At 44.1% G+C, this 22,157-nt stretch overlaps 1 protein-coding gene across 6 annotated transcripts; it reads left to right on the top strand.

Moving 5' to 3' along the window:
• Positions 1-1,609: 1,609 nt before the first annotated feature.
• Positions 1,610-22,116, top strand: loco (locomotion defects). Of its 6 annotated transcripts, none has more exons than XM_017152011.3 (5): positions 1,610-1,950; positions 2,010-4,093; positions 18,852-19,637; positions 20,099-21,245; positions 21,315-22,116. In XM_017152011.3, the coding sequence occupies exons 2-5, from the start codon at positions 2,018-2,020 to the stop codon at positions 21,884-21,886; spliced, it is 4,581 nt and encodes a 1,526-aa protein (XP_017007500.2). In that variant the 5' UTR covers positions 1,610-1,950; positions 2,010-2,017; the 3' UTR covers positions 21,887-22,116. The 6 variants fall into 6 exon arrangements, with proteins under 6 accessions (XP_017007500.2, XP_070074052.1, XP_017007502.2 ...); XM_070217951.1 differs by having other exon boundaries at positions 20,099-21,217; positions 21,315-21,480; XM_017152013.3 differs by lacking the exons at positions 1,610-1,950; positions 2,010-4,093 and adding exons at positions 8,555-8,683; positions 10,922-11,996.
• The last annotated feature ends 41 nt before the right edge of the window (positions 22,117-22,157 follow it).

The following is a 22,157-nucleotide window of genomic DNA, read 5'->3' as shown; positions in this document are numbered from 1 at the left end:
GTGGGGGAAAAGCCAAAGCCAAAGCCAAGATAATACAATAGAAGCGACTCAAACTTGGTTGGTGGGCTTAGTTGGGTAGCCAAAAGAAAACTTTGGCTGGCCCAGAAATTAAAGTCAATTACTGGGGTGTGGAGATTGAGAAGAATCCGAACTTCTGCACAAATTTCGAGCTCCGGTGGGATCGACAACCGTTGCACGTGTGTGTGTGTGTTGGCCAGTTTGGCAATATAAATGACGATAAATTAATTATCGGCCGATCAAGTCATTGTCGCCATTAATTATGGCCCAGGATGCTTGGCCCAACGGCCTTTTAATAGTTTTTCACACGCCCCCGGGACTTGGGACTCGGGACCTTCGGCAATTAGGTGATGTGGAGATGTGTTCGAGGGCTGACGAATCGAGATGAAATATGGCGTGAATGGGCCGAGGTTTTATGACAATGTTTGCTGCCTGAATAACGGCAGCATCGTCTGGGCCATGAATTTAATGCGCTGCAACAGTTAATGATTTTATTGGCACTCCGCTCGCAACTTGGCAACATCTTGGGTGGTTTGGGGGGATGGAAACTGGGGACCGTAAACAGTCGGGACTGGAATTTATGACTTGGCCTCATGAATATAATCAATGTCAAGAGCGACGCCAAGTGTCGTCTGGGGGATCGTACTCTGGAATACCCCATACCCATAGCCATACCATCATTTCTGCCCCCCAGAAATCTGAGTGCCCTGACCAGACGACGAATCCGGATAAGCTGTAAACGAAGTCGGTCAAATCGCTCGCCAGGCTTAAATGGCATTTCAATTTGGCACTTCCGTTTCCGCCACATTCCCCATCTCTTCTTCCATTCGATTGGCACAATTCTTTGTCCGTAATGTCCTTGCCAGCACTTCTGAGGTCCAAAAACACGCTCACTGGTCCACTTTTGCAGGCCCTGCTTGGCATAATCCTTAGCCGTTTTTACGCCACAACTACGAACACTTCGATCCGTCGCCCAATAACACTTTACATTTCATTTAACTGCTGTTTTTGGGTTCAAAAACCAATTCAACACTCTTCTCGCAGCGTTTGCTGAATGCGCGCGTTCAACCAATTCGTTTGAAAGTCCCAATGTAACTGAAACAGTGGCCAACGGCGTGGGCCAAACACAAAAAACAATGCTACGCAGATGGAAGCTCGCCGGAAGGACTTTAAAGGACGAGCGTTAAAAGCTCCTCTTCAAATTTAAAAGTAACCGACAGTGGCGCTAGCTTGCAGCATCTCACTGCTGTTAAACTGAGTTTTCAAGTCTGGCAGCGCTTGTGGCATTGTATTCCTCTAATCTGGCAACTCTCTGTTTTATCGAATTTAAAATTGGAAAAAAATCGCTTTGGAATTTAACGGTAACTTATATTGCTAATGAGAGATTTAATATTTTCATAATTTATAACACTGTCTAATAATCATTTGAATTTTTAAAATCAGAAACAAAAACAATGGTGTGATATGGAACATCTTAGTAAAAGCTATCGAATGCAAATTATCGAATAGACATTAAAAGGTCCTAAAATTGGATGTGGTATTTTTGGTAGTATATAAATACCGGAAAATCCCAACTTCACAGTTACGCTTGCGCATTGTAGACAGTTTACAATTTTAATTACCGATTTATGCACAGTAAATGGCTTAAAAGAAGCTTAATAATGCCAAAACGCAGTTATTAACCGTGTGAAAATGGGCTTCCACCCAAACACAAGTCATCTACTAGTTAAATAGAGGCCTAGAAAAGTGCAACAAAATACGCCTGGCAGCTAGTGCGCGTGTGTGTGTGCCATTGATTACATAGTTGGCATAGGCCACGCACAGGTGCGAGCGAGAGGGAGAGCCTGTAATCTGTAATCCGAAAAGGGGCAGCAACATAAACCGCATTCCATTTCCATTTCCACAAATCCAGGTTGCAGCTCCATGAGAAAGGTGCGTATGTCCAGATGTGGGCTACTTGCCACTTAACCAACACTCCATTTTCCCACCAGTGAGCGCCATGCACCACCATCATCCGCCTTTGCCCATAACCGGAGCAAGTGGCTCCTCGAATGCAGAGGGAGTTGCAGCAGAGGATCCACCAGCTGCTGTGGCCACCGGATCAACCCAAATAGCCACCTCCTCGACGGCCTCAGGCTCCAACACCCAACAGCATCAGCGGCGCCGCAAGAAGCGACCCAACTACAACTACAATGGCATCCGCACCGTGGAGGTGCGACGTGGCTACAACGGCTTCGGCTTCACCATCTCCGGTCAGCAGCCCTGCCGGCTGTCCTGCATCATCAGTAGCTCACCCGCCGAACAGGCGGGCCTGCGTTCCGGTGACTTTCTCATCTCCGTCAACGGACTCAATGTCTCCAAGCTGCCGCACGAGACCGTCGTCCAGCTGATAGGCAACTCCTTTGGGAGCATACGCATGCAGATCGCCGAGAACTACTACTCGGACAGCTCGGATGAGGAGAACGCCCAGGCCACGCTGAGGGGTCAACTGCTGGCCGCCAGTTTGAGGCACAAGCCGAGGTTCCTGCACCACAAGGCCAAGCTCCACAGGCTAAGAAACTCGCCACAGAAGAAGTTAAGTCCACCCGAGGCAGTGGAGACTACCAAGGCATCCCCAGATCACCCGACACTGCGTCCCGTGCTGGAGGATGCCCCCCTGGCGGCCAAAGCAGCCGATGTGGCCAATGTCAGCGCCATGGTGCGTGCCGTGGGCAGTGCCGCCCTGGAGTATCGGGTGATTGTGGGCTATCTGGGCACCATTGAGATGCCCAAGCAGATTTCGCACAGCTCCAAGCTGCAGACAGTGAGGTCCTGCATACGCAAGCTGCGCCAAGAGAAGCGACAACCGACCATTGTGCTGATGTGCATCACGCCGGACAGCCTGAGCCTGCAGAGCGCCGGCGGCGGCGTGCTGGCCACCTACTCCTCGGCCAGGCTGAACTTTGTGAGCTCCTCCTCGGAGAGCGAGAATCGTTTCTTTGGCCTCGTGACCAGCGCCGTGCACAACACGCAGATCGAGGAGGAGTACGAGCCGAGTGCTGCCGCTGGCCACATCAGCATCTCGCACAGCTGCCATGTCTTTGTCATCGACACCAAGCTCATTGAGCACGCCCAGCACTTGCAGCGAGCCCATGAGTTCCGGCTGCAGTGCACCAGGGATCCCATCTCGAATTTGTGCCTGGAGTTCCCCAACAACTCGGAGTATGTGGTGAATCTGGTGCGCAGCATGTACACCATGCGTATTCTGCCGCCGGCCAGTCGGAGTCACCAGGCGGACTACGAGGTGGGTGGAGGAGGAGCCGCTGGAGCAGCTGCCCACTCGCCGCAGCCGTCGAACCACAGCGAGATCTCCACCACCACCTCCAATTCGGATTCGGGTATTGGCTTCAACAACGATTGCACGAACATCTCGGATCGCATTCTGGTAGTGGATTTTCTGGGTGCGGGAGCGGGAGCAGCCCATGCTGGGCCACCTGCCCATCCGGCGACTGCTCGTCCGCTGGGCATCGTGGGCATCCCAGACAACCGACTGACTGTGCGGGCCATGCCCGATCATGCTGCGCTCCTCACATCGCCGCCAATCTCACATCGCCCCAATCTCCTGGCCAGCTTCAACCTGATCAAGAGTCCCGCCACGAATCTCACATCCACGCGATCCTGCGATGATGTACTCAATCTCTTCGTGGACGATTCGCCGCGTGCCTTGGGTGCCGTGGCCTCCATGGACGACATCTCGCTGCACTCGGCTGCTCCTTCCCTGGATGAGGGCCACACATTCGCCCATCCAGCTTGTGTGCCCCGCAAAATGCGCAGATCTTTGCTTGCGGAGACCCCAACAACGCCGCATAAACTGAGTGCCCAGGTGTTTGGACAGCCTGGTTCGCGACACTCACTGGGATTCGAAGCCATCGACAGCGTGCAGTCTTCGGTCAGTGGGGCATGCATCGATCAGCCCATGGACACGTGGGCCAGCCTACAGAATTTGCATAAATCTCACAAGGATCGCAACAGCCTGTCTGCCTCGTCGTCCTCACATTGCCTTTTAGAAGCTACGAACAGTGAACCAGATTTGGGGGTAAGTGGAATTTTATATTATCTATAATTGTATTATTTGATATTGGAGACTGAAAATGAGTATTATATATATTGATCTTTAGTAAAGTTCAGATTTTTAATTTCTCTACAATTAGGCCCCTGTGGATAGGAATAAAAGAAATAGTTATTTTTGTCATACAAATTTCCCAATCGCAGTGGCCTTTTAGGAATAAAACTTACCCTATATAATTACTAGACATCGGATTTTAGGTGAAATCGTTTTTGTTTAAATACAATTTTAAGCCACATTTGAATAGATACAAATTTTATTTATTAAGGTATAATTAATTAATAATAATAATTAATTATAATTAAAAATCTGTGATTTTGTTATTTAAAATTATAATACCTTAGAATACCCTTTAAAAAGGCATATATTCAGGGCAGACTGCATGAACTGTATAGATTCTGATTATTAGCACCATCATACAAATATTCAAAACAATTTATGCTTAATTTTTAAGAAACTTAGGGCCGTTTTCTCGTCTATTTGTTAAATTTAAAGTAGGGTTAAAACCTGGAAATCGTGTGGGAAATCAGAGTCTTAACCCTACTTTAAATTTAACAGGCGGATAAAAAAACGGCCCTTATTAGTTTACTTTCTGTCCAAATTTTGGACCCTCGCTATTTCTGAACCGTTCCTGTAGGCGGGCAAAAAATCTGTTTACCTGGACGCCGCTCCAAGTTACCTGCGTTCTCGGAGCTTATCGCTCCACACTCCTCTCTGGGCCCCCAGATAAGGGGCCAAAACTGAACTCTCCGACACTCTCTGAATCTGGTGGGCCATATATCGGCGATTCCTTTGTCAGTTTACCCGGAGTTTTAGTAGTCACAGCGAGGCTTTGGCAATAGGTGGCCACGGTTCCGCTTTTAGCTCTTCGCTATCCGATTTCGATTTCTCGGTTTCACTTGCGTTTTACAGCCGTACCGTTACACTGTAGCTGCGATCGCTATTATCGGGATCTGGGGGTCCGAACGCGTCATGGGCGATAAGGGCGGAAATCGCCGGCTAAAAATAAAGTGCTTCGATCCAATGACGTCATGGGCGTAGGTCACGACTGAAGCCGAGCGGTACATGTACTTCTCTGTAGCTCCTACCGAGCGGCTGCGTCGACGCCTCCGCCAATTCCTCTGCCCTGGGAGCTTAATTCAATCTAAAGCAATTAATGGCGTCGACGTCGGCTGACCTTTTCGCTCCTCCAGCAGCCCCACAATCCCCCGATTCCCCCGATTCCCGACGGTTATTCGTAATTTAGTTTGATTTTCGATTTGACAACACGCGATTTTTTTGTACGATTTTGTGCGACTTGGTCGCCCGTTGCGGCGGTTTCACTTTCGTCGTCGCTGTATCTTCGATTATTATTTGTTTTGTTCCATACAGTGCATATTCAAAAAAATATATAAAATTACCGTCGCGAAAAGTTGCTCCATAAAAAGTTCAACGCCAGTTCAAGGAGCCCCGTCAGCAGTTGTGACTGAAATAAATATAAATAAATTGTCATTACGATAAAACAAGAAAAAACGTGTACAAATCGCAAGTTCAATTGTTTTATGCAGGCAAACAAAAGGCATCTCGATGCGAAAATGTCACTTCGAGAACTCGTTTGTGGCCTGTACTCCGAGGACAAGGAGATGGAGGTAAGCTGGCGACACGTATATCTCACACTTATCGGTTCCCACTTGATGGATGACTCCCCCTAAAGCAAACTTGTCGGGGTACTGGGAAATCTACCTCTAATTATGCACCAGTCAACTGTAATTGTGGGGAGGTTTGAAATCCCCTCTATAAAAAATACAAACAATATTAGTCACATTTTGTGTCCGTTACTATTACGATATTTACTTAGTTTTATGCTTGGCTGACTTCTGTCCGATTCACCCTTATATCACAACGTTCCTTATCCCACTCACCACAAAAATGACTAAAACTACGAAGTCTTTTTTCGAAATACTACGTACATTGCACATATATGTTGTTTGGAATTAGTAATCTCGTTGATTTTTTGTGTGCTGAGGCTTTGTTTTGTTTGCCTATTTCAGCACGTTCTTACACCATAGATAGAATGCTCTATTTCTTTTCTCATGGTCGCAATCACCAAACAGTGCTTCTTTTGTTTGCCGATCTGTGACACCTGGTAAAGTGTTAATTTTATTACATTTCATGAGTTGGCTTCCCATCGTCAGTTGAAGATAGTAAACGGTGACCCTGATCCTTACTTAAGCTTGAATGAAGTATGACCCAGATCTAAGTTGACTTTCCCTATGTTAATTGTGATTTTCAAATATTTACATTGCCCTAAACCTAATGTATACACATCAAGATAATCGAATAAACATCTGTCAATATCTATCTATGATATAGTACTTTGAAATCGATCCATCATTTCTTTACCTGATAAATTCGTGGTGTATATTAGTAAGGTACCTAATGGAATGCATTAAATTAATTAAGTTTCTGTAACTTTACAAGTACTTTCCTAGTTTGTTAGCTTAGTTTTAAAGATTTCAATAACGATAGCCAGCTGGGGACTAATGAGTAAGCATGTCAAGTGCACTTTTGCGAGTTGACTTATTTTTAGTCTATCTAAACACGCAATCGGGGAAATAGTTGGCCGGGTGTTCCAACAGGTTGACTCTGGTCTGTCGGCATTTTGGCGGTAACCTGCTTGGGTTTCCCTTGAAAAGGTGGAGTGGCACATGCCGTCACAGGTGCAAGGGAAAACAACCCTCGTGCTATAGGGAATTAGGTAAAGAAAAAAGGAAAAAGAAAAGAGATGGGGTGACCCGCTAAATGAACGTTACTTAGCTTCCTTCCTGGCCAGTGGATCGTCATGGGAAGTGGGTTCGAGTCAAACTCTTGTCTTTTGCCTATCTGGCAGGTTGATTTTTGTACTACTTCGTTGGGTAATTTAAGTTCTGTGCATCGGTTAGCCACGATTTGGCCTCTGTATGCGACTTCTATTACCGAGGCCCAATGAATTCATAACGTATTTACCAGCTGACGCTGTGGGAATGGGAAAACCTCCAAACTAGCTGGCCAAATGTATTTATCAGATACGTCAGACGTGTAATTTTCGCTGGAAATTATTGTCTAAAGTTGTGTCGATGCGATCATCGGTCTTATCAGTATGACTGGCACTCAACCCAAAATCCAAAATACCAAAGGCCAAATGGCAACACAAATGGCAAATGACAAACAAAATGTTTATTTTTAAAATGCATTATATTTAGCTGATCCAACATAACCGTATGGTATATGGTATGTGTGCGATTGTTTTTGTGCTTTCATGTTTTGATAGCAGCGAAAATAAGAGCGATCACTCTATATGGTGTATGGTATGGGGCGGTCCGAAGTACATACGTCAGAAATGCCGAAAAGCCGCTAATAATAAACACCTTACGCTCCAGGCACGTAACCTGCCAATTGATATGACCCAAAGCAGTTGTCTAAAAAAACCCAACCGAAAAGGGCCCTAGGCGATCTGATGATACGCTACGGACTTGTTCTGTCATTAAAGTCAATCTATGTATAACCTGAACTATACGTGGAAATCTGTTAAGGTGCTAGATTTATTTTAAACAATTTTTAAATGAAAATATCTTTGCGCAAGAAAGCTAATATTTATCCTGTTTGCTTGAACAATTTGCCATTTTTAAAAAGCATAAACCCACAAAATTATCTTTGAAAATCCTGTTCATACAATCTATTTATTCTGATTTGTTATGTACTTTTAATTATGGTTTATTTTTGGTTTTTTCTTATTAGTAAAACATGGAAAAATATTTTAAAGTAAATCTTTAATAAATTTTACAGTCCCTTGGAAAATTCCCAGTCGAAATGGAATATTTTTTTTACATATTTTTTGCGGTACTTCTCTTTGTTTTTATGACGTAGTAAACTTTTAATTATTATCATTATAACCTTACTGACTAATTTTAGTCGATTAACGTTTTTAGGATGGGCTCTTAGCATTGAGTGACTTATTTGAGCGTAATAAAATTCCATTAAACCTTTTTAACTTAACATCGTAAATATATGTGTAATGATCGAATTTCAGGGTATAAAATCGTTATAAAATTGCATGCAGTTTCGAATTTATGCAGTCAGCAAGTGCCAGGAAAACACCTGACTCTGCTGTTCAATTTCCACCCTGATGTCGGTCTTTATGTTCAGGTTTTAGTGACTAACCGATCGACCGACAGCAACAACAACAACAAAGAGCTAGAACGGCGAAAGCGGCCGAAACCGCTTGTAAACCGCCCCGCGTTGAAAAACGCGCGCACGCGCTCTCTTCCTCTCACTCACTCTCATTCCGCAGCCTGAACAGCTGCTTTGTTGCTGTTTCAGCTGCTTATTGCCATGGGCAACGTGCTGTTGCTTTCCATTTGAGCCAGGCTAACAGCGACCTAAACGTCGAACGTCGCTCAGAAACTCTGAGTCAGTCATCGAGCGCAGTTCATTCGATCACATCGCATTTGGTTACACAATAAAAACCGAATCTCAAGTTTAATTAATAAGTTTAAATTACCTAGTTAACTGGGCCAATTACCTGGCACCACAATCCAAAGTGTATGTTAAAAAATCCACCATTATTTACCAAATGAAAATAAATCACACGTTTGAAAATTAAATCACAAATAGGATAATCAAATGACACAAAAATCAAATAATAAATCACTTGCTGAACTCCTCGAATTACCTTGGACCCAAAAACATACAGTGAATGCTAAAAAATCCATCAACGCCTCCCCAAAATAAAACCTCGCACTCTCCCATCAAATATTGGCTGGATAAATAAAAACAGCCAGTCAATTGAACTTTTGTGGCCTGTTTTCTGTGTTTGTGGCCCCGAAAATAGAATGTGCTAAATAATATACAAATTAAGGGGAAACAAAACGAAATGGAAATGTTTTCTTCGTTTCATAAACTGTGCGAATTCCACTGCCCACAATCACACGCATTGAAAACATTCCATTTCATTGCCTTGATATGAAAAACAATCAAACAGATGAAATCCCCAATCGACGTCATGGCTAAAAACCGCGTAAATACCAGAGAATCTCCCTCAAATCGCTCGCAAAACGCTAGCGACTTTAAGTGCCAGAAAATATGAATGTGCGGTATTTCCCGCAAGACAAATTTGATAATTAATAGAGAGTGGGTGTGCGTAAATGTGTTTATAAACTTTTCCCCGAAGAACTTAAAAAATATGTGAATTACCAGACAAATACCAAATACTTACTGTGCAATAAAAACGCAAAGTTTTATTCAGAATTAATCGCCGACCGCTCGACTGTTCTCCGCAAATTCCCCATTGAAACAACCCACGAGTTCTTTATTTATTTGCCTTTGGTGTAAACGAACACAGTAATTCACGCCAAAAATTATTCCACTTAAAAATCGAAGAGAAAAAAATCAAACAAATCGCTGCCTTCTTTCTTCCACTTAAATGCCAAAAATAGTCGTTGGGGGCCGATATTCCGATTCTGACCTATTCAACGGAATTGCCCCAGACAGCTTTGCAGATTTATCTCAGGCCGTGATTCCTGTGGAATTTCCCCGAATTTCGCCAAAAGGCGATCGATTTAATCACTTTTCTAGGGGAAGTATTCTCAATTGATGGATTCTGATTCTCTCCTAATGATGTCACATTTGGAGGCGAGAACCATGAGTCGCAAAACGAGAAATCACTTTGATCTATTGTCGTCACTGAATACATTTAACTTAGTCACGCGTTATAGAGAAAAAATATTTTTCATAATACGTAATCTAGAAAAAACAATACTTCTAATGGTGGGCGTTAATCAAGATGAAAGTTTTTTAATTTCTTTTAGAAAACATTATGAATCAAAAACTTAATGAATTCAGGCTTAACTCATTATTTTTATTATTATTTTTTCTTGGGTAAGGAAAGTTCTGAAAAAACCCTATTCACTCCCAATGACTGGGTTCCATCTAAACATATAATCGATGTAACCCTTAAGAATCTCAGCCCTGAGTGGTCACGATTCTCGTGTGTCTTCGCTGATACATATATTTTCTCCATTTGGGTCAGAGCTATTAAGTTCCTGGCTCATATTGCGCAGTCACACTTTTCTTTGTGCTGTTTACACGGGAATTTCGGAGCTATTTTTGATACCCAAATATTGATAAAAAGGTTTGTTGTTGACTTTAGTCGTGTTATTGCCAGATGCCTGATAGGGGGAAGCGAGTAAAGAGCTCTTTTTATGGGCGCCCCATTAGTTGTGTTCTATATACTTAAGCCATAAACATAATTTAAACATTTCTTTTGTTTGGATTATGAGGTCCGTTTTGCTTTTTATTCATACGTATAAACCCATTTGATCCCACACTCTTCGATTGCGTAAACCAACTGGCATCTCCTTATGGGCCACTTAAGGTGACGCACCACTGGATCGACAGATACATCGACAAGTGACAATTTCCGTCAGTCTTTAGTTATTCCACATGCGAATCGCACGTCTGAGGAAAGCAGTAAACGGTGGAGAGAGTCCATAAAAAGTGCTTACTCAACGCTGAAGAAGTCTGGCGACTCGAGGGCGCAGGCGTCCCAGAGAGATACGTTCTCGAATTTGCATAGCTTTTCCCCACTTGCGTGAAAAGTTTACCTTTGGCCGGCCACTTGGCCGGTGAAATTCAGTCGTACGCGAACAGTCGAGCAGCGTGAACGTGGCTAAAATCATATACAAATAGGGAGTGCAGTTCTCCCCCCAGAACTTTGCGTTTTAATTGCTCTAGGAGCTTATGAAGTGCTAACAATAATCAAATTAAATTAAACCCATTTAGGCAAGTGCGCGTCATGAACAATACAAATACAAATACGAATAGCCGAGGCAGTTGCTCCAGAATACCCATCCCAAAGAACCAGGACAGCATAGCCAGCATGGTGGAGCGTTTTGTCCAATCGCTAAGCCAGCTGAACGATTCCGGCACCTTCGACAGCAGCTTCGAGATCAAGCGGATTCATCCGGGATCCTCGGCGGGATCCACGCCCAAACATGTCCGTCATCGCTGCCTCACGGAGCTGGATCGCGAGCAGCTGGCCCGCTTTGTCCAGGACTTCGAGGAGCGACAGGCCAGCACACCGAAGGCCAAGTCCAAGATTAGCTCGCCCTACATTTGCCGCAAGGCCAGGGAGTTTTATCAGAGTGCCAGTGGCCGACGCAGTGCCTCACCGCAAATAAACTTTCGCCCGGAGACGGTGAAGGAGGAGGAGCAGCAGCAGGAGCAGGCGGTGGCTAACCAGTTACCCAGGCGATGTGCCGAGGCGGAGGATCTAATGCCACCACCCATGGCCATGGCACGTGTCCAGGCGGAACGACGCAGTTGCCGCAGTGCCTCCCGCGTGCTGCAGTTCTTCAGTTCGGCCACCAAAAGACGCAGTGGCAGCCGGAAACTCAGTGAACCCGAGACGGAGGACATTCGAGCTGATTCGCCCGTGCTGATAAGGGTGACCAGGGATCAGGAGGAGCAGCTGGGCTGCCGGCCACTGGCGGTGGGTGCCCCTGGGGAAATCCCCACCAGCTCCGAGGACGAGGAGGAGCACGACGACGGCATCAGCTCGGCCAGCTCCAATCTGACCTCGCAGTCGGGCAGCTCCAATAGCCGCAATCTCTCGCCGGACTCCTCCTTCGAGATGCACGCCCCACTCCTGCCCAGCTTCAAGGTCACGCCACCAAGAGCGGTTTGTCGGGTGGGAAGGAATGCCGCCTGCGAGTTTGCACGCTTCCTGCGCGGCTCCTTCCACTCCAAGAGGGCCTCGGTCACGACGCTGCGGCGATCCCTCAGCGATCCGGATGCAGTGCAGCAGATGGACTTCAGCAAACCGCCGCCACTTCGCGACACCACCAACGTCATGCGCGTGAGTCACTTCTAGATTCCACTCAGATCCCCAGGGAAAAAGTCGCCTGGGCATACACTCAAAAAAATGAATGAAACTGCGTAATAAATTACTTATATTTTTGGAAATATATTACCTAATGGGCAAACTTTAAGACTGCATTTCAAGTATTTTAATAAGATTTAGTTTTATATTTTTTTCATAAAAGATACGATTTATATTCAACAGGTTTTATACACCTATTTTATTTCTAAGCCGTAATACTTAACTATCTTGTTTTAGAACATAAATTAAGCTTCAAAATTATAAACACAAAATAAAGACAAATTAAAATCTAAAATATTCGAATTTTAACGCTTTTAAAAATAAAAAAATTAATTAATTTCGATGGGAAAAATTTGAGTTAAAATTCATGATGCCCCTCTAGGTAAAAGTTTCTTTGAATATTGTAATATTTCCTTTTTTTGAGTGTACTTCCCCAGCTGGCGCCAACGTGATTCGTTCCGTTCCGATACGTTCAGTTCCGAATTTGTTTACGCCTACTCTTCATAATTTTTTCGCTGGAAGCTGTTTATTTACGCCCAAGTCGTCGTCAATCAATTGCCATTAATACGTGTCCGTTAAATCCGTTGATGGTTGTCCGTATGGCGGCACCTGGTTTCCAGTGAAGCCCCCTAAAATGATCCCCCAATGATCTTTGAACTCATCGGTTTTATAGTGTTTACCCTGCAATGCATCCTAGACGTACGCTAAATGGTATTACGCCATTTAGTTTTAGTTTATTGGCCAATAAAATTCATTTGTTTGTAAAGCCACAAATCTATCAACGTTCGATTCTGAAAAAGGATCAGGGGGCTGGAATTGAGGAAGGGTATTTCAAGGTGTGGGATTATCAGCTGTCATTTAGGGAAAGAGTTATATTTTACTAGAAATTTTGTTGTTAAATGTTTTAAATGTCTAGCCAGTGATTCATCATTTGATTCCTCAATCGAATAATACCTTTATCCATATATGTATAAGCCATTTGTCACCTCAATTGAAGATGTCCCCATCTAATTCCAAATCGGGGCAACAGTTGCCAGCCATAATGACTTTCTAATTATCACATTTGCATGGGCGTCGCGTGCCGCATTTCACTTTTCAATGGGCCCCAGTGGTCATCAGTTGCCTCGTCGGTTGCCAAGTGGGGAAATAGCCCACGCCGATATATACCATTCCCATTGATCAATAAAGAAATTAAGTAAATATTCTCTTTGAATTGCCCACACTTTGGCCGTATAAAAGTCGTTAAATGTTTGTGGGCATTGTAAAAATTCCATCCACATATCCGTACGATTCCTGTATATAAATACATATATCTTCCGCCTGGAGCATTCAGAACGCATATGACCCGCATTATCTTCCATAAAATTAACGAAAAACAAAAAGAAACAGTGAAAACAAGCAGCATGCCGGATATTTAATTTAATGTGCGCAATTGTTCCAAAAACCGATACAGGCGAACCACTGTAATAGGGAAATTTGAATAATTGACAAAGGGAGATACTCAAAACTGAATGAAGAAACTTATTTTCTTTTATATATTTCAGGGTAATCTAGAATTTTTTTTAATTTTTAAATTTGTTTCAAAGGAATATTTTAAATTTTTGTAGAATCTTGAGTACTTCAAATCCTAAAAAAAACATTTAAGATTCACAAGAAAGATTAAAAAATTATTAATTTCTAAATGTATTTCAAACGTATTTCTTAAAATACAAAAATTATAATTTAAATTTAAATTAAATTAAATTTATATATTCTGAAATTGCTCTTGCCGTAGCTTCACTGTAATTCACAAATGTAAAACGATGCTTGTTGTTGCATTTGGGGATTTGGGAACGGATCCCATCTGTGATTGGCTGGAATTGGCTCATTCACGCACAGAAAGCAGAAACAAACCAGAGCAAAGTGCGTAAAATGTGGAAAATTATTGTTCCCTTTATTTTTTTTGCTGACTGCCATTAGCTAAACAAATCATAAATAACTGTGAAATTATAGACAAAAACGCACACGCAGCGAAAAAAAAGGAAAAGCAAAGAGTTTTCCAGTGCTCACATGATCTGGAAATTGCCGCAGATGGGGGTCTTCCACGCGTTCACTTCGTTTTCCCGACTTTCCATGCCCCTCTCTTCTCTAGATACATATGTATCTTTACTTTTGTATATCTGCAAATTGCTTAATTTATCAACCAAATGCGCAACAACAAAGCAGCAGCCGCCCGCATTCCAGTTGCCTTTGCTTGGCATTTTAATTATTCCAATTGTCTGGGGCTGGGGTTCTCTTTGTTTACACCACTGGAAGGGGGGATCGCTTAATTTATTCGCCAGCGTGTTTTGGCTATTTTTAGAGCAATTTATTTACTCGGTGGTGTGTTTTTTTGCAAACTACAAATGTTTTTGCCTCATTAAGCCAATTGCATTGCCTACTTAAATGGGCAAACGAGTCATTAGTTGTGTAAAAAAGTGTGTCCAAAATGCGCTAAGCAACTTAATTATTTGGCCAAAAAGTCAAAAGAAAAAAACATTTAATTAAGGCACAACAAAAACATGCGTCACTTAGGGGGAGAGAGAGAGAGCGCCCGAACACACCCACAACAAGCTGTGCAAACTTGTATCTGTGTGAGCAGTTCATTCATGAGCAGCAAAGCAAACAACAAAAGCAATTTCCAGCAGCCGGTGTCAGGCAAATAGGCAAAAGCAAAAGCAATAACAATAATAACAACAAAGAGCAATGTACGAAGCAGCCACAAAAAAATAAAAATAACAACAAAAGGCATTCTCATTCCCATTGAAAATGAGTAAGCAGCGCACACACTTACATAGTCGAGTTCGAATTTCGAAATCCAGTTTTTGTTGCCTCCCCTAAACTGTTAAACCAGCTGTTGGCCCCAAGATCACTCTCTCTTGAATAAGTAGATTATACTAAACTTGTTTTGTTTTTGCTTTAAATTCTATAAAACAATAATAAACTAAACTTACTAAATTTCTTTACGAAATTAACGAACGACAAAGATAGATGTTTAATTAAATCTCCTCTCTCATTCAGTTCTCTCCCTCTCTGTCAGTAACATACAACGATTAACATTTCTGTTAATAGAATCTCGAATCTTAACAGCACTGTTGGCTAAACCTCGACAACTTCACAGATACTTTTGCGTTTGAATCGACGGGTTGGCGGCTCTCCGCGCGGTTTCCATTTTCCGAAAGATACAAGTACTTCCAAGTGAAATAAAGCAATTACATAAAGTGCAAAGAGTGAAGTGCGGAGCTGAGTAGTGAATTCCAGTGCGAAAGTTAAGCCAAAGCCAGTTGACAAAAGCGTCACGTTTTCGCTTCTTGCCATTGCCTTGCCCACGCACTCACACAAACACACCTGGAATACCACAAAATAAAAACGAAAACGAAATTAAAACTTAAAAAGCCGCAAAAAACATAAGAAATCGAGAGAGAATCCGAAGGTTTGTTCTGCCAGACCCACGGGTTTATCAGCGCTTATGGTTAGTTTATCATTTGCATTTCTAATGAGACTCGCTGTCTCTATCTTCTCCTCTCTCCTCGCATGAACCAGCACCCCCAAGCCGTCTACTTTCCGCTTTATTTTGAATCGCAGGCCTCTGGCTAGATAAGATTCGTTTTCATTGTTGCCTCTATAAGGAATGTGCAGTACACTCATGCCCACAATAGGTGTCAAAAATATATTACTACAATCATTCAATTTCTTTGTGCTTCTATTAAATCTATAATTCAGCAAATTTTTTAAATTTCCGTATCCACTTACTTAAGGAATCCTATAAAAAATTGTGTTTCAAGAGGAAAAGTTTTAAAAGGCAGGAAAATAAATCTCAAAAATATTTTAAATAAAAATAGTTAATTAACCTTTTTTACTTACAATAATAATAGTGATTTAAAAAGTATAGATCTATAAGAAAGTAGATTACTTAAAATTAAATTGAATTGTTATGGGATACCGCAGTGTCCATATGCTCCGTTTAAGGCGTAGATCCATACAATTCGCCATTTATTAATGACATCTGGTCGCTCCATTAATTTCACCGCAGCTGTATGCGTACGAAAAACACATGCATTCAAAAATATAAGGGCTGGTATGATTTGTCATAAATTCTCTGAATTTCTGGCACACTTCGACGAACTCTAGACAGAGATAAATATTTGAGTGTTGAGTCTTTGAATGGGACCCCCGAAACTGCCTTCGTCATACATATTTGATATCATATTTGCCCGCCCTGTTTATCGCCTGAAATGTGTTTCCCAAGAAACAGATATGCGTGATATTTGCCCGAAACATCTGCGGAGGGTGCGACACACGGGTGGGTACACCGAACGGGACTACGTGATATTCTCAAGTGTCTGGGCACCAGATTACGGCCGATATCGCCAAGTCGCCACGAAACCCTTCGATGGATCTCGATTTTCCATCATGTCCAGCAGACCGTTGCGGTTCCATCGGCTCCGGACTCCAATTACCGCAGGCCTGCTAATTAAGTGCCACCCCAGAAGGCGGCAGGTTGCAGATCGGGATTGGGTTTGGGATCGGGATCGGGTTGTGCATATAGAAAAAAGAGTGGTAACCCGAGCCGAAACCCATTGCGGATAATTCACTCGTGGGACTTTGTTTGTCTTCTGCTCTCCGCCGCCTCGAAATGCAAACTCAGCTCAATGACTTGGCACTCGGTTTGGTTCGGTTGGAGAGCGAGCGATGGAGATGAAGCCAAACCAGAGAGTTAAGCCGAGTCTATAAGAACACTGGGAGAAAATTACAGCAATTTCATATATTTCTAAATGCAAAATATATCTTTTAGAACTATTATTAAATCTTAAAACTTTGACTCTATATATTTTTTATTAAGCAACAAACCATTTAAACTAAAGTTTCTAGGAAAAAGATTCTTAGAAGGAAGTAAGATAACAATAATTCGGCATAAGGAATTATGAACAACATTCATAAAGTTTTAATAATATCATAAACAAATATTGTTAAGTTGTAAATTATAATGACTGCAGAGTAATTATTCAAATTGCCGGTTTTTCCCAGTGTCCAATGATGAGTTTAATATGTGAAGACATATAGAAAGAGAGGGGTTGCCATGTAAATGGGAATGTTGATGTGAACGTACCCACCATGGCGGCACCGGAAAATGTCCAAGTCAGTGTCCACTGAAGCGGAGAAATATGCTCCGCCCCGCCCTCTCTTTTTTTGTCCAGTGAACGGAACGGAATGCAGATTGCTGGTGCTTTTTTTTTCGGTGTATTTTTTTGCTGTGAGATTTCTTAGCCGAACTTAATTGCTGCTCATTCTTGCACGATTCACTCTTACTAAATTCGGTTGCTTTGTCTTTGTCTCGAGTCGATTTCGCACTTGCGGCTCTCGGAGAGTCGACAATCCGCGAACTAGCCGTCATTTATATATTTATTTTAATTATTTTCTTTGGCAAATTGCTCACTTCCTACTTACCGACTGTAGACCCCCGATTCCCCGGCAGTAACCTCCTATTGTTTGGCAATCAGCGTTGATTTATGTTCGCCTCTCTGCTTTTACTCGTTGATTTTGATGAGTGTTTGTCAGCTTGTTTTACGGCGCTTGTTTTGGAGAACTTTTTGGATTTCAGGCCCCATTTCAAGAAACAACAAAGTCAAACCCAAGTGCAGCTTAAGTAGTTTCAAAGTGCTCGTTTTTTTTGTTTGTCTTTTGACCCATATATTTTAATTTGCCTTTCCACAGAGCGATAAGGTTATATCGTACTCTATGAGTATCATAACTTTTGTTTCTTAAGATGATGAAATCGCATTTTGCGGCTTTATATTTTCTTGTACATGAAAATATGAGAATCACTTGACGTCATTAATGCCATTTCATCTCAATCCGCTCAATTGGTAGCGTGTGTCGAACCAATTTATAAATTATATAAACGAACTTGCCCAGCTCAATACAAATTTATTTCTATTAATGGACAAAAACGAATGAAAAGTGCTTTTCCCCCTTTTGGGTTCGAAAAGAGAGTAAGCTAAAACCAACCGGAAATGTTGAAAATTTCTCTTTTATCTATAACAATCAGAGCCAAAGCCGACAAAACAAATGTATTTTTTCAGTTTTTTCTGAATTTTTTTTGAGCTGGGAGTGAGTTATGGTTTCTGCGAAACTTGAGATCTGAATAGAATGATGGGTTTAGGAGTGGAATTCATTAATCTCTCGCCATAAGGGGATGGATGGCGGACAAAAGCTGTCGTTAAACGAAAAGCCGGTGGGAAATGCACAAATACAATGACCAGTTTGCGACTAGAGAGATTCTCTGTTTGTTTGAGCAGCGATTATCGTGGCTCCGAGTGCAGTAAATACATAAATGGCTATGGGGCACCACCATCATCATCATAAGCATAATCATAATCAGCATAGGGGAACTCGCCTCGAAGCAACTAGCATAGAAGCACTCCAGAATGTCTTAACACACAATTCTCGGGGGAAGAAACCAGACCCGCCATGCGTCACACAAACAAATTTATGAGTTAGCTCGGCGGGTTCAAAAGTTTATCGTTCCCGTCTGACCATGATAATGACGGTCTCCTCTGGATGCCCGCAATTTGTAGTTGTGAATGGCCCATGAATGGACGTCTTTTTTGTACTCTATTGCGTACTTGGACTTGCAACAAGATCACTTTAATTGAAACATAGAGGGTTTGTAAGGGAAACCATATTTAGATCGAAGAGAAATCAATGAAAAGAAAATTCTAATTTTTACATTTCAATAATTAGTTTTATAATCTATTATCACTTAAATTTATCACCCGATTTTAATGCAATATCTCTCCTTGATTTTTCCAGAACCGCGCTCTGCCCGCCAATGCCTCGCCCTTCCGCCGAGCCTGGGGACAGTCTTCCTTCCGCACTCCCCGCTCCGACAAGGTGGCCAAGGAGCAGCAGCAGCCGGGCCAGTCGTCGCCAGTGAGACGCACTGCCTCGATGAACGCCTCCGACAACGACATGTACATCAAGACGCTGATGCTGGACTCCTCGGATCTCAAGTCGACGCGCAGTCAGCATCAGTTGAGCCTGCTACAGGTGCCCAAGATCCTGACCACGCCTGCCCCGCCCTCCTCTATCACCGCTTCCGTTGCTCCAGAGGATGCGGCCCAAGAACATGGCTGTCCGAGCAACTGGGGTGGCTCCTTCGAGCGGATGCTGCAGGATGCCGCCGGCATGCAGACCTTTTCCGAGTTCCTCAAGAAGGAGTTCTCGGCGGAGAACATCTACTTCTGGACCGCCTGCGAGCGTTACCGCCTGCTGGAATCCGAGGCGGATCGCGTGGTCCAGGCCCGTGAGATCTTTGGCAAGCATTTGGCCAACAGCAGCAGTGATCCCGTCAACGTGGACTCGCAGGCACGCAGCCTCACCGAGGAGAAGCTGGCCGGTGCCGCGCCGGACATATTTGCGCCGGCCCAGAAGCAGATCTTCAACCTGATGAAGTTCGACAGCTACCAGCGATTCATCCGCTCCGACATGTACAAGAGCTGCGTGGAGGCGGAGCAGAAGAACCAGCCGCTGCCCTACAGCGGCCTGGATCTGGACGAGCTGCTCAAGACAAATTTTCACATGGGCGCCTTCTCCAAGGTGAGTGTTTCATGCCTATCTATCAATGAATTTTTTTGGAATTTTTTGTTTTATATGAATGAATTAATTAGAATTTTGAGTTTAATAGAATTGAATGAATTTGAATTTTGAGTTTAATGGAATTGAATGAATGAATGGCATAAATTCCGAAATAATTCAAACGACAATTTCTTTTGAAGAAGAAAGGCCATAATTTTGTGATTAAATCTGCCTAAATTTTATTTACTAAGCAGTTAACATTGTTTTGTTAAAATTTATCACTTTTTGTTCTCAAAAGAAAGCAGAAAAAAAATTTGGCAAATTCCAAAAATTTATAAAAATTATTCATTCATTCATTCAATTCAAAATGAAATGAAAAAACTGTTTAAACAAAACAGAAATTAAAACAAATATTGAATGATTTACGCAGGGCTCTTATCTGAACTACTAAAATATTAATAACAAACTGCTTCTTTTGACAGCTCAAAAAATCGGCTAGCAATGCGGAGGATCGGCGTCGCAAGAGTCTGCTTCCCTGGCACCGCAAGACGCGGAGCAAGTCCCGTTATCGCACCGAGATAATGGCTGACCTGCAGCATTCGCTGATGCCGGCGCCACCACTTCCGCCACCTGCCCCGCTCACCAGTGCTTCGCTGAAGCTCGTCTCCGGTCAGAATTCCCTGAGCGACATACACAGCTCCAGGTCCTCGTTGTCCTCCTTTGACGCGGCCACCACCGCGACCGGCGGAGGAGGCCAAGGAGCCAGTGCGGAAAGCGTGTGCTCGCTGTGCCGGGTGATCCTCACCGATGGAGCCACTACCATAGTCCAGACGCGTGCTGGAGAAACAGTGGGAGAACTGGTGGAACGACTGCTAGAGAAGCGGAACCTAGTGTATCCCTACTACGACATTGTGTTCCAGGGCAGCACCAAGTCCATCGATGTGCAGCAGCCGTCGCAAATGCTCGCGGGCAAGGAGGTGCTGATCGAGCGGCGGGTGGCCTTCAAGCTGGACCTGCCCGATCCCAAGGTGATATCGGTGAAGAGCAAGCCCAAGAAGCAGCTGCACGAGGTGATTCGGCCCATACTCAGCAAGTACAACTACAAGATGGAGCAGGTGCAGGTGATCATGAGGGACACTCAGGCGCCGCTGGATCTCAACCAGCCGGTGACGATGGCCGATGGCCAGCGACTGCGCATTGTGCTGCTCAATCCGGATTTTCAGGTTGGCGGCGGCAGTAGCATGCCGCCGAAGCAAAGCAAACCGATGAAGCCGCTGCCGCAGGGCCAGCTGGATGAGCTGACGAACAAGGTGTTCAACGAGCTGCTGGCCAGCAAGGCGGATGCGGCGGCCAGTGAGAGGTCGCGACCCGTCGATCTCTGCTCCATGAAGTCCAACGAGGCGCCCTCGGAGGCGTCGTCGTCGTCGCTGTTTGAACGCATGCGGCGCCAGCAGCGCGACGGCGGCGGCAACATTCCGGGTAGCAAGCTGCCCAAGCTCAAGAAGAAGTCCACTACTGGCAGTCAGCAGTCCGAGGAGGCGACTGCCGCGGATCCCAAGAAGCCGATTATAGCCAAACTGAAGGCGGGCGTGAAGCTGCAGGTGACGGAGCGAGTAGCCGAGCACCAAGGTGGGTAACCTTGCCGTGCCTCCGCCAGAGAATAATCAAAACTAACTGATTTCTTGTATGCCATTGCAGATGAACTACTCGAGGGCCTGAAGCGGGCACAGCTGGCAAGGCTGGAGGATCAACGCGGCACCGAGATTAACTTCGATCTGCCCGATTTCCTGAAGAACAAGGAGAATCTCAGCGCGGCAGTCTCGAAGCTGCGCAAGGTGCGCGCCAGTTTGAGTCCTGTGAGCAAGGCGGCGTCCACGCCCACGGAGATTCCGCAGCCGGCGCCACGTCTGTCCATCACACGTGGCCAGCAGACGGTGTCGCCCATGAAGGTGGACCAGGAGCCAGAGACTGAACTGTCCGCCGAGACGCAGGACCCAACGGAATTGGCCAAAGCGCCGCCTCCGCTGCCGCCGAAGCCAAAGGTGCTGCCCATCAAGCCCTCCAACTGGGGCGTGGCCGTGACCCAGCCCACGGGCAACTATTGCAACAAGTTCTCCCCAACCAGCAAACAGGTGCCGACATCGCCTAAAGAAGCCTCGAAACCGGCAGCGTTTGCCAGCAAAATACCACTGGAACTGGGACGAAAGTCCCTCGAGGAGGCGGGCTCGCGGTGTGCTTACCTCGATGAGCCCAGCAGCAGCTTTGTGTGATATGGGTGTGCCCACGCATTCGAAATGGCTTTACTGATCTTGCTTGTATATATATTTTATGTATGCGCCCTATTTATTTATACTGTTTATCCTATTCTCTGTTAAATGTCCAAACAATCCATGACGAACTTTTGTGTGTAATCTACTGAGTGAACGCCTGTATTTATAACTAGCAACATTAGGATTTAGCTTTACTACATTTTGTATAAATATACCACAAACATTTAATATCTCTTATGTGTATTATTTAAATAGAGCGGAAATGGAGTTT

Source organism: Drosophila takahashii, chromosome 3R (genome assembly GCF_030179915.1).
Source record: "Drosophila takahashii strain IR98-3 E-12201 chromosome 3R, DtakHiC1v2, whole genome shotgun sequence".
Classification (NCBI taxonomy): Eukaryota; Metazoa; Arthropoda; class Insecta; order Diptera; family Drosophilidae; genus Drosophila; species Drosophila takahashii.
The sequence above is the reverse complement of the archived record's forward strand: the minus strand, read 5'-3'. Positions and strand labels throughout refer to the sequence as shown.

Excerpts from the sequence above, each read along its gene's own strand:
- loco (XM_017152011.3), top strand. The coding sequence starts at position 2,018 with ATGCACCACCATCATCCGCCTTTGCCCATAACCGGAGCAAGTGGCTCC. Across the intron at positions 4,094-18,851 it reads ACAGTGAACCAGATTTGGGG|AACCGCGCTCTGCCCGCCAA; the intron begins GTAAGTGGAATT and ends TGATTTTTCCAG. Across the intron at positions 21,246-21,314 it reads GCGAGTAGCCGAGCACCAAG|ATGAACTACTCGAGGGCCTG; the intron begins GTGGGTAACCTT and ends ATGCCATTGCAG.